The sequence below is a fragment of the Mustela lutreola genome, chromosome 9 (assembly GCF_030435805.1).
Source record: "Mustela lutreola isolate mMusLut2 chromosome 9, mMusLut2.pri, whole genome shotgun sequence".
NCBI lineage: Eukaryota > Metazoa > Chordata > Mammalia > Carnivora > Mustelidae > Mustela > Mustela lutreola.
In genome coordinates this window covers 638395-650555 of record NC_081298.1, presented here as the reverse complement: position 1 = coordinate 650555, position 12161 = coordinate 638395, and the positions used below count along the sequence as shown (strand labels likewise).

The window sequence follows — 12161 nt, the reverse complement described above, 5'->3', positions numbered from 1 at the left end:
ACCCTTCCCACGTGGGTCTGCACCAGTGCCGGGGAGCAGGCCACACGTCGCTCTGTCTGGCTGCTAGGCTCTTCCTTCTTGTCCCGCTCTGGTCATGCATCTTCCTTGGACCCAGGCCGCCTTGGGGACAGGCAGGGAGACACCTCTGAGCCACAAGCGCCCATCTCTGCAGCTGGCGGCCTCTCCCAGTGTAGCGGCCTGGATGTGCCCCCACAGATTTCAGGCCCCAACCCCCGGAACTGTGAAGTGGCCTGTGTGGCGGGAAGGGCTCTGCAGAAGCAGCTCTGCTGTGGGTCCCAAGATGAGATGGCGCTGGGCTCTCACATAGGCCGGTCACCTGCGTCCTTACAAGAGAATGCCAAAGGCCATCGGACACACAGAGGAGAAGCCACAGGACTGTGGGGCAGGGCCTGGAGTGGGCCAGCTGCAAGCCAAGGAACTTTGGCAGCCACCAGAAGCTGCCAGAGGCAAGGAATGGGAGCCCCTGGGGGGAGTACAGCCCCACCAATGCCCGAATTATGTCCAGTCGCGGTGACTTTGGCGGCGGGAGAGGACACCTCTGCCATCGTAAGCCAGTTTGAGGTCAGTTGCAGCAGCCCTAGAGACTCACGTGGTTGGCCTACTGCTCCCCTGGAGGAGAGCCCCCAGTCCCGTCCCCTACTGTGAGCATGGCTGGGTCCATCCTTGCGCCCACGTGGGCAGAGCTCCGGCAGCACCAACCCCTGCACAGCAAGAGCTGCTTTCCTCGAGCAGGGATGGCCGGCCGGGAAGCAAGGTCAGCACCCCTGTCCTTGCTGACCACAGCTCGGGCTTTCTGCAGGGTTTGAGGGACTGGAGGTCCTGGGAGCACCCAGGCTCTCACTGAAGGGCAGGACGCATGAGGGGATTCTCTCCAGCCACAGTGACTGGCTGGGGTGGGGGGAGGGAGACAGGAGAGGCCCTCAGAGAGACCCCCAAAACATTCAGCCCCCTTCTGCGGAGTCTTTGTGTTGGACGCCCCCAGGAGGGCATTTCCAAAGCCCCCGTCCCCCCCACTGCAAACCGGACCCGCTGGACTTAGGATCAGGCCTCCAGGGCGGGGGGCCACAGCGTGGGCTCCCCCCCCCCCAGTAGCGCGGCAGGACACCGGCCAGGCCACCGGCATTGGTGGCGGGCGCAGGTGGGACACCGGGGCGGGAAGGGGCTTGGGGAGAGCGCCGGGCGGACGGCCCCCACCCCTCCGCACCCCACCCAGAAGCAGGCGCACACGGGTCTGGGGTCGCTCAGTTTATTGGTAAAACGGGCACTGAGCGCAGCGAAGGCTGGGCGCGGAAGCGGGGGCGGCAGGGGCGCTTTTCCTCTTAAAGAACTTCCACTGGACCTTGATGGCGAGCATCCAGTCGCTGACCGAGAGCCTCTTACAAGCGGAGGTGCAGACGTGCGCCTGGCGGGGGGGCGGGGCGCCGGGCCGGGGGCGGGGCCTTGGGCGGGGCCGGGGGCGGGGCGCGGCGCCGCCCGGGAGGGTCGCGCCGCGGACGCCCGCGCTTCACTTGCCCGCCTTCTGCGCCTTCTGCGCCGACTTGGTGACCTTGCCGGCGCCGCCGCTCTTCTTCTCCACGTTCTTGATGACGCCCACGGCCACCGTCTGCCGCATGTCGCGCACCGCGAAGCGGCCTGCGGGGAGGGGGCGTGAGGGGCGAGCGGGGCCCCGCCCCCCCACCCCCGCCCCGGGCCGGGATGCCACGCGCAGGCGCACTCGAGCTCACAGCATCCTCCCTCCCCGGGCCGTTTCCAGGGGTGGGCGGTGCGGTCCACAGCCCGCGGAGTGGGAGACACTAGAGCGAGAATGTCTATCAGCTCTGGTCTCCTTAGGCGGCAGGCACGACCCCAGGACCGGCCCCAGGCCTTGGGGGGCTTCCGGGACACGCCTGGCCGGGAGTGGACCCTTTCGGCCGGGACGACGCGGGCCAGCAACCCGCACAAGGGGGCTCTCGGACACGGGCCTGCGGGGCATCCTAGGGATACCTGTGGCCAGGGGACGCCCAGCGGGCAGTCCTCATTCTGCCGCCAGACTGGCTGTGGGCCTGGGGTCTTCCTCCCAGAGCTGCCCGGCAGGGCCACCAACGCTCCCTGAGATGGAGGCTGGAGGCCACAGCAAAGTGCAGGACACCCCCCGCCCGCCGCCCCATGCCGCCCCATGCGGCCCTCTGCCGCAGCCCGGACCAGCCCCATCTAGGCTGCGCCTCCCTCCGCCCCCGGCCCAGCTCACCAAGAGGTGGATATTGCGAGAAGCTCTCCACACACATGGGCTTCCCAGGGACCATCTCCACGATGGCTGCGTCTCCCGACTTCAGGGCTTTGGGGTTGTCCTCCAGCTTCTTGCCCGAGCGCCGGTCAATCTTCTCCTTCAGCTCTGCAAACTTGCAGGCGATGTGGGCTGTGTGGCAGTCAATGACCGGTGAGTAGCCAGCGCTGATCTGCCCCGGGTGGTTCAGGATGATGACCTGGGCAAAGACGTGCGCAGGGCTGTCAGACACGCCCCGAGTGGGAAAGGGGACGTCAGCCCCGAGGGAGGCTGGAATCGCTTGGGGCTGGGGGCCGGCCGTGAGGGAAGGTCAGGCCACGGGAGACCCACACCCCTGGCACGGACCCCAGGGTCCTCAGGAAGCACTTGGCGAACCACAAGAGATAAGCCACCGACCGGTGCCCTGTGGGAAGGGCCAGTGGGCAGGGCTTATGCCGTGTGCCCGGGCCAGAGCTGAGGCAGGATGAGGAGCCGCAGCACAAGTCCTGCCCTTCCGGTCCACCTCGCGGGAGCCTGTCGTGTGGGGCGGCAATCAGAGAGGGCACAGGGAGAATGTAGAGGATAAAATACTACGGAGAAGTCCAGCAACAGAAACATTTTCAGGACCCACATGGGACCTCAGGGAGGCTCCGAGCAACGAGGCCGGGCCCGCCCCAGCGTGTGCTGTCCCCGTGAGGCCCCCAGCCCTGACCCAAGCCCTGGACAGCCTCATTGGCCAGGCAAGGGTCCGGTTCTCTTGATCCCTGCCGAGCACTCTGCTAATGCCAAGGACCTCCCTGTTCCTGTCCTTGAGGGACCGGCCGCCCACCTGGGAGGTGAACTGGGCAGCCTCCTGGGGAGGGTCGGACTTGCTGTCCCCACACACGTTGCCTCGACGGATGTCCTTGACCGACACGTTCTTCACGTTGAAGCCGACGTTGTCCCCGGGCAGAGCCTCGCTCAGGGCCTCGTGGTGCATCTCCACAGACTTCACCTCCGTGGTGATGTTCACGGGGGCGAAGGTCACCACCATGCCGGGCCGGAGGACGCCTGTCTCCACCCGGCCCACGGGCACGGTGCCGATGCCTGCGCGGAGAGGAGGGCCGTGAGGGGCAGGTGGGACAAGGCCGGCACGGAGGTTTGGAGAACGGCAGAGGCTACCCTGACCCCGGCAGGAAAGGGACCGAACACAAGAGAACCCCCAGGAACGCCTGCGCAGGAGAAGGTGAGGGCAACACGCGCAGAGGGGAGCCCGTCTGGACCTGGAGGCCTGTCCCTGCCCCCAGGTGGCACCTGTCCCCGGGGGGGGGCACTGTGGGAGGCCCCTCCGGGTGTGACGAGAGCAGGGCTGTGGAGGACCAGCCACCTGGGCCCGCTGATGTCAGGGGCCACCCCAAAGGGGCACAGGTGCCCCCGCACTTCTCATGGGTCTGCTCAGGCCGTGTAGCTGCTCGGTGGGCGTCCGGCCCCCTCCGCGAGAGGAGAAGCTCCAGCTCCACCCCCAACCCCAGCTGCGGGATGACAGAGCCTGGGGCTGGTGGCCGGTCTCGGTTCTGGGGGAGTGCGACACCCCTGCACATAGCCGGATTGTGCCTCGTGCTGGTTCGCGGTCTCCCTGTCATCTCGGGTCTAGAGCAGATCTTGTCTCCCACGAGACTGGGATGTCATGGGGGGAAGAGGACATGAGAGTTACCCATGTGCCACCACCCCCTGGCATAGGGCTGAGTGCTTAGCTGAGGGGAAGATGACCCTGGACAGATGGATGAATGGGTAGGGGTGGGTAGGTGGGCGGATGGATGGACAGATGGACGGGCGGGGGTGGACGGGGGTGTGGACAGAGATGGGCATGTGGGTGAGTGGGTGGCTGGGTGGACGGATGGACGATGGCTGTGTGAGGCAAACAGTCGGATGGATGACTGTGCGGATGGACGGACGGACGTGTAGATGAATGGATGGATGAATGGACAGATGGATGTGTGGGGGAAAACAGTTGTCTGCATGGAGGGATGGATGGCGGATGGACAGACGGATGGATGGTCCCCCAGAAAGTCTATGGCATTGGGGGAGAGGCAGACAACTTGGCCTCAAAAGCCCCTTGTCGAGGACCCTGGTCTCAGAGTGGGTGCGAGGGGCAGAGCCCGCCGGGGTCGGCTGGGCCAGGCGCCCGCAGCCAGGGGAACCTGCACCCCCACTCACCGCCAATCTTGTACACGTCCTGCAGCGGCAGGCGCAGGGGCTTATCTGTGGGGCGTGTCGGGGGCAGGATCGTGTCCAGGGCCTCCAGCAGGGACACGCCACTGGCATTCCCCTCCTTACGCTCCACTTTCCAGCCCTTGAACCACGGCATCTGGACAGGAAGAAAGTACCCACTGGAGGCGGAGACCACCTACACCCACCCTGCCCTACATCCTAGCCCCACAGCCTCCCCAGGACCTTCCCGGAACCCTGAAGGAGGCATCTGACCCGAGGGGGTCTGAGGAGCAGGGGCACACAGACCCTGCCGGCCAGCTCTGTACCAGAAGCCAGATCATGTCCATCAAGGTGTGGCCCAGGTGGCCTGTACCCTCCCCACCCACCAGTTCACACTCCCAACATCACAGAAGCCTTGGGAAAGGAGGTTTGGGAAAAGAAGCAGGGCCCAGCCCAGCTCAGCCCCCTTTCCTGCACCCTCAGATCCCTGGGCAGGGCTGGCGCCAGAGCGAGAAGGGCCGGAGCTGGGCCAGTGGGCAGGCTCCAGGTAGAGAGTGCAACCTTCCTCCCTAACCACTGCGCCAACTGTCTCCAGGCATGGCTGAACCCTCCCTGCCTATGGCTTCTCCTGACCGCACACCCAATGCCCTCCTGGCACAGGGCCCCCCCAGCCCGTTGGCCACAGGCAGAGAGGAGGGGAAGGGGCCGGCGGCACTGCCCAGTCCACTCCAGGGACAGTGTCCCCTAGACAGCACAGATCAAGCAAGAGCGCCCTGCACTTGGGTCGGGAACGGGATGTCCAGGGGCCGGTGTTCTGTCGGGCTCCCCGGGTGGAGGGTGCGGTCAGCTCACCCACGAGTGCGCGCCATCTTTGTGTGTGTGTGTGTGTGTGTGTGTGCGCGCCAGCTTCTGTGGGACCTACCACATGCAAACATGCAGCCCAGCAAGATGGGGGCACGGTCCCCAGCCTTGCGCCCTGACCGCGGGGCTCCAGGACAGTCTCCCCTCCATGCCTGCCTCCCTCATTGTGGTGGCCATGGCACCGGCCAGAGCACATGGCCACCCTCCTAGGCCAGGGTGTGCTCCTGTTTCACTGTGTCTAGGTGCCTGGTCTCAGGTTCTGAAAACTCCGCTTCAGGCTCCGGCTCACCATCTCCTGCTGAGTCAGGGTCCCTGAGACACAGGCTGCCTGAGCTACAGTTTATCCAGCTGGGGGAGGGTCTCTCGGCCCTTCCCAAGGCCGAACCTGCTCGGAGCCCCTGGGGAGGCTCCTGGGGGAGATGAACAGTAACTGTCCAGAGACAGGGCCCTCAGGCCTGGCCCCCAGCGGTCGCTGCTCCTGCACTCTCCACCTGACAGAGGGCCCCAGCCAGAGAAGAGCCTCTGGGGGCCTCCTGGGGGGCAGAGTGGAGGGCCCCAGTTCACGCAAACGGGCTCGTCGCCAGGCTGAGCCACCGGGCAGGGGCCCCTGCTCCTGCAGGTGAGGGGAACGGAGCAGGCCGGGGGGAGGCTGAGGGCAGCCTGCGCACGGGTCCTCTGACCCTGGGCTTGGCCCTGACTGAGCCCGACCCACGCATACCCCAGGACCCTGGGCGCCCAGGGAGGGTCCCAGCGGCCCCGCCACTGTCCGTGGGCACTCACGTTGGGCGAGGGCTCCAACATGTTGTCACCGTGCCAGCCAGAGATGGGCACGAAGGGCACCGTGGCCGGGTTGTAGCCAATCTTCTTGATGTAGGCGCTGACCTCCTTGACGATCTCGTCGTAGCGCTTTTCGCTGTAGGCGGGCTCCGTCGAGTCCATCTTGTTGACCCCGACGATCAGCTGCTTCACGCCCAGCGTGTAGGCCAGCAGCGCGTGCTCGCGGGTCTGCCCGTTCTTGGAGATGCCCGCCTCGAACTCGCCCACGCCGGCCGCCACGATCAGCACCGCGCAGTCCGCCTGTCCAGCAGGTCGGGCCCTGTGAGCCCCAGGCCCCTCCAGGCAGCTGCCCGGGGATGGGCCTCGGGGTCCCCGACAGGAGGGGGCGGCAGCAGGGGCTCCTCTGTGTGAATGGCCTGGCGATGTCTGATTGTCTGCGTCTGTCTGACTGTCTGTCCAACTGTCTGTCTGCCAAGGCGGCCCTGGCAGTGGCCGGCGGTCCTTATGGACACCCCTCCTGGCTGAGATGTTGGGGCTCCTAATCAGTTGTCTGGGGGACTCTGTACCGGGGGGGGGGGGGCGGGGGACAGCAAACGTCCGGAGCATCACGCCCTGGGCAGGAAGCCAAGGAGACCCAGCTGCCCCTCAAGGGCCCCGGGCCCCCAGGTGTCCCCCAAACGGGTGTCCCGCCCACCTGGGACGTGCCAGTGATCATGTTCTTGATGAAGTCGCGGTGGCCGGGGGCGTCAATGATGGTGATGTAGTACTTGGTGGTCTCGAACTTCCAGAGGGAGATGTCGATGGTGATGCCGCGCTCCCGCTCGGCCTTCAGCTTGTCCAGCACCCAGGCGTACTTGAAGGAGCCCTTCCCCATCTGCAGGGGTGGGGCGCGGCACAGGGAGGAACCCAGGACTCAGCCGGCTGGCCATGGGAACGCGTCACAGCAGAGGCGCCCCCCTGGGTCCCTGGGGCTCTGAGCCCATCTCTGGGATGAGGGAGCCAGAGGCGAGGACCTCTGAGGGACACTGGGACTTCAACCCTGCCCTGCCCGAGCCCCACCACCCTGTGTGCCCAGGTCCGGCCTCCTGCCACCTGGATGGTGGCCATTCGAACGTCCGCCAGTAGGTGGCGCAAGGGCCTGGGAATCAGGCTTGGAGGGAAGCCACCAGGCGATCTCAACGCCTCCCCCCCGCCGCGGGTGCCCCTCTATCGGAAGCTGACCACCCCAGCGTCCGCAGATCAGATCCCTGCGTCAGCCAGAGGCGGACAACATCACCGTCAAGGTGTCAAGCCAAAAAAATAACCCTCTAATTTTTTTTAAGGGAAAAAAAGAAGGGATGTGTTTCACGGGAGGGCCTGGCTTTCCAGCTCTTTCTACAGACGCTCCCAAGTGGCGCTGAGGCTCCTCCTCGCCTTCTGTGCTCCCCCTGCAAATGTCGGTGCCCCACCCAGCGAGACCCCCGTGCCCTGGGTCAGAGCTGTGCTCAGAGCAGCTGCCGAGGCCTCTGTCCAGCAGGCAGATCTCCCTTCAGGGCTGTGCGTGGACAGTGCTCTGCCCTCCGGGGAGGCTGCCCAGCCCAGAAGGCCACCCAGACGGGCCCCAGAGGGGACCCAGCTAGACCTGAACTAGACATCCTGCAAACACCCACAGCCTCCCCCAGCTCCAGTCCCGCAGGGAAGCAGGGAGTGACGCAGCTTTTGGGCTGAGGCGCGGAAGGAGACAGCCCAGGGCAACAAATCCCCCCAACACACGCACGCGCACACGCGCACACACGCACACACTCGAGCAGGGTCAGCCCAGGCCAGCACCTGACTCCTCCTGGGCCCTGGCCCCGACCCCCCATCATCCAGGAAAGAACCCTCACAGCCTCCGAGACAGGAGCTTCTCCCAAGCCCAGGGCGGGCACAGAGGTTATCAAGAGCAGACCCCGCCCCCACTCTGTGGCTGCTTCTCACCCATAGGTCCCAGCCACTTAAGAGAAAAGAGGTCAGCCAACGGGGCCCTGCCTCTCCTCCCCAGGCAACCAGGACCCCCCCCCCAAAAGAGTGCCACCCCGGACGGGCAGCCCTCCCCAGCCCAGCACGAGAAAATGGAGTTGATGGGCTAAGTGTCCAAGTCAGCTATTAATAGCCACCCTGAGGCCTGGCCCGGCCCCAGGACAAGTGAGGGCAGCATCACCTCCAGCCCCAGAACTCAGCCCTGGGGACCCAGGAACCCCACCCTGGGTGCAGGCTTCTCAAGCCCAATGTGGCAGAGAGTTCCAGAGCCTGGTGTGGACCCCTGTGGAGCAGAAATGCTGCCTCCAGGTCCCCTCCCCCGCACTGAGGGGCAGATGCCCAGGCTGTCCCTCTGCCCACACCAAGCAGGTCTCCAGAGAGAGGCCGCCGCCCCCCACAGCCACTCCAGCTGGGCTCTCTTGGGTCCCTGTGCCCCACGCGGGTGCCTTAGGGCTCCTGCCTTCCTGCCCTGGAGGAGATCAGCTGAGCCCTGTGCCCCAGAGTCAAGGAAGCTCCAGCCCAGCCACCGTGTGGATCCTGTCCTCTCTGTGGACGGGGGCAAGGGGGGCAGGCTCACCTCCGCCGCCTCCTTCTCAAACTTCTCAATGGTCCTCTTGTCGATGCCTCCACACTTGTAGATGAGGTGGCCTGTCGTGGTGGACTTGCCGGAGTCCACGTGGCCAATGACCACGATGTTGATGTGGGTCTTCTCCTTGCCCATTCTGCCCGGGGTGCGGGGAAGGGCTGGGACGGCCTGGAGCGCTGTGGCTCAGGGTGGGGGTGCTGCTGAGCGCGGATTCTGGGGGTTGGGGTGAGGGGACAAGTGATGGAGAGCCTCAGAGGGAAGCCAGCAAACACACCGGCCAGCACAGGTTGCAAGCACACCCCTGCCTGCCGACCCTCCCACGGGGCCACGTTCCCACACTTGGTGGGGCAGGAAGACCCCCCCCCAGCCTGTGCCTGGCCCATTTGGGTCAGATGGCAAGCCCCAGCGGTCCAATCTGCCCTAAATATCTGGGTGTCATGCCCACAGAGCACCCCCACGAAGGAGGCTAACCGCCCTCCCAAGAGCTGGGCAAACCCCATGGCCAGTCGGGAGCCGGGTGATGAGTCACTCTGCCCTGCGCTGCAGTCCTGTCCCTGGTGCTTGCTTCCCCACCGGGAGTCCTGGGCCCCGCTGTACCCCACCCCCACAGGCCCTGCTGCTGCTGGGGTGGAGAAATGGTCAGGGCTCCCCACTCCCCTCCTCGAGCAGGGAGGGCGCCATCTTCCCTTCGTCCCTGCCAGGCAGGCTGGCACCAGGGGAGACGGGCTGGGCCAGAGCGCCCACAGGGCGGTGGTGCCCAGATCAGGGGCCTAGAATAGCTTGGGCTCTCCCGGATCCGGGTAGGGGGCCGACTGGAGGGCAGGGAGGTGGGGTCCCTGCTCTTCAGAGTGGGGAGCAATCTGGCCCCAGCAGCCAAGCCCAGGAAGTGCCAGACAGAGATGCCTGCAGCCTGGTGGGGGCAGGGGACCCCCTCCGCCTTTCCCTCCATGAGGGCCCAGGGCCACAACCCCTGCCCCATCCTGGAGGTCAGTGGAGAAACCTAGGCAGCCCAGGAGGGGGCAGGGCGCTGGGGGAGGGAAAGTAGGCAGCAGTGGCGCACCCTAGGGTGCGGACGCCAAGTGGACGCCTCCCGGGCCACAGGGTGGGGTGGCGGATGCCCCCCGGGTCTTCCCTGTCTCGCCCTCTGCCCCGCAGCCCCAACAGCCCCGGCACTGAGGACACTGAGGACCCTGCGGCAACCCCTCAGCACCCCTCACGCCACCGGTCCCAAGGTCACAGCTGCGGGGCGATCGCCGACGCCCAGAAGACCTGTCCCCAGCCGGCACCAGCGCATAAACAAGCGCCACCGCGGGGCCCCCACCCCACCGCCGTCGCCGGGGGACCGAGCGGAGCCCTGGGGCCCGCCGAAGCCCGGAGCGAGCCGCACGGCCTCGCCCGGCGCGAGCCTCGCCCCTCTGCGGGGCCCCCCTCCGCCCCGGCCCGGCCCCCGGAGAGCCGACCCGCTGCCGAAGGTCGGGGGCGGAGGCGGAGACCCGGAGGCCGAGCGTCCTTACCCAGAGCCGAGGTCTCAGCCAGAGGGACCGGCGGCGCCGGCGCGGGCGGTTTTATCTCTCCGGGAGGGGGTCCACCTATCGACGGAGCGCGCGCAGTGCACTGCGCCCTGCGGTACGGCAATGCGGTAGCGGCGGGGGAGGGGCGCGGCGGGGAGGGCTGCGAGGGACGCGGGGCTGCGAGGGACGCGGGGACACGGGCCCCGCGGGCGCCACAGGGACGCGAGGGAAGGTGCGGCGAGGGAGCGAGCGGCCAAGGCGCGGACGCCAGGCGCACCGGAGGGCGGCAGGCAGGGAGCCCCGCGGCCGGCCGGGCGCGGGGAGCGGGGAGCGGGAGGGAGCCGGCGAGGAGGGGGGGGCAGAGATGGAGAGAGGCAGCCAGAGACGGAGGACGAGGAAGCAGAAGCCGAGTGAGTGGCGGGGCTCAGGCCCCCCTGCACGGAGGAGGTGGAAAGGCTCCAAACCTAAAAGGAGGTCTCTGGGGACCGGCGGCCCCAGGGACAGGAAACTGCAGGTCAGGCCTCAGCCGGAGGGGCAGGGGCTGAGGCCAGGGTCTGGGCCACAGTCCCGCCCGCTTTTCCCAAGCGCCAGGTCTACATGTGGCTGGTGTCCACATGAACCTCGGATCCGCCCCCCAGCGTGGCCCAGGTCGTGCAGGTCCTTCCTCCTTTGGGACCCTGACATTGGCTCACCATCAGGCCCCTGTCCCCATGTGTCTGCCACATGGGCTCACCCTGGCGTGCCCCCCACCACCGTCCCATGGTATGGCCTGAAAACCGTGTCTCCAAGGTCCCCTCAGCTTGGCCAAGTAGCCCGGGGCTCCTGAGCATGTGTACCTCGACCGCTCTCCCTCTGAGGCTCCTGCAAAGGGCTCGCATCCACCCTGGGCCTCTCTCCAAGTTCTAAGTCTGTTCCTAGAGCCCACTGATGGCTTCCCAAGTTGCCCTAATGGGCATGAGTGAGCAGGGGCTCCCCTCACTGCTGGCCCCCGTGTGATCACACTGCCAAGCCACCCGTGGGCTGGTTCTGTAGAAAGTGGGGGCAGGGGCATCTCGGAGGGTCCTGGGCAGACCAGGGTAAAGGCCATCATGGATTTTATGGAGAGGAGTAGGCAGCCCTGTGTTGTGTGGAAACCCAGTGTATAGGCCTCTTGGACCACAAGCCTCTGTCCCCATGGCCACACCTCCCGTCAATGGGAGACCACTCCTGCCTGATTTGTCCTTGTCACTACAATGTCTGGGAGAAGGTCAAGCAAGGTGAGTGGGTGACAGCAGAGGCCGGGTGTCCAGCACCTTCCACCGGGGCACTGGCCGAGAGAGCCCTCAGAGATGTGACCCGCAGCAGGTCAGGAGACATAGAGACCCAGGGCAGTGGCTGGGCTCCAAGCAGTCCTCCCCAGCCCATTGGGAGATCTCTTGGGGAGGTAACAGGCTCTCCCACTGAGTTGTCGTGGGGTGGGGTCTGCCCCCCAGGACCAAGGTCTACATCTGCAGACAGGCACTCCTAACCCTTTCAGGCAGGGAGGGGCTCACAGATGACTCCCAGCACTTCTAAGTGCTGCTGATACCATCAAACCTGAGCCAGGATTAAAAATAAACTCCTGGCAAGCTTGGAGACCCACCCCCACCCCTCCACCCCCTCCGCACAGCTGCCCTCTAGGTTTGATGCGTCTCTCCTGCCTGAAGGTTAGCAGGAGTTTAGGAGACACTAAATTGGGGTGGCTGAAGCTGGGATGGGCCAAACCACTGCAGGGGGCCCAGGTCCCTGGGGACATCCACCCAACTTCCCCAGTGGGGCCACCACCCCCTGGGCCCCCAGGCTGCCTGCAGGCCAGCCCCCGACAAGGTCTGAGCTCAACTCCCAGCTCACGGGCTACTGTCGGCCCCATGGGAACCAAGTCATCCCGGGCTCGCCTGTGCCAGGAGGCCATGCTGCCCTGGGCAGTGGCCACTGCTGCTGGAATGCAGCATCCTCC

General features: G+C 66.3%; 1 protein-coding gene across 1 annotated transcript; it reads right to left on the bottom strand.

Annotated features, from left to right (window-relative positions):
* Window positions 1-1253: 1253 nt before the first annotated feature.
* On the bottom strand, window positions 1254-10308 carry EEF1A2 (eukaryotic translation elongation factor 1 alpha 2). Its single transcript, XM_059133028.1, has 8 exons — window positions 10190-10308; window positions 8667-8888; window positions 6786-6965; window positions 6095-6391; window positions 4460-4610; window positions 3093-3349; window positions 2249-2483; window positions 1254-1653 (listed from the first exon to the last, which is right to left on the bottom strand). The coding sequence occupies exons 2-8, from the start codon at window positions 8808-8810 to the stop codon at window positions 1526-1528; spliced, it is 1392 nt and encodes a 463-aa protein (XP_058989011.1). The 5' UTR covers window positions 8811-8888; window positions 10190-10308; the 3' UTR covers window positions 1254-1525.
* Window positions 10309-12161: the final 1853 nt, after the last annotated feature.

Coding starts and splice junctions, on each gene's coding strand:
- EEF1A2 (XM_059133028.1), bottom strand. CDS start 8,810: ATGGGCAAGGAGAAGACCCACATCAACATCGTGGTCATTGGCCACGTG. Junction 3,350..4,459: donor GGACGTGTACAAGATTGGCG/GTGAGTGGGGGT, acceptor CTCTCCGCGCAG/GCATCGGCACCGTGCCCGTG. Junction 2,484..3,092: donor CTGCCCAGTTCACCTCCCAG/GTGGGCGGCCGG, acceptor GTCTTTGCCCAG/GTCATCATCCTGAACCACCC.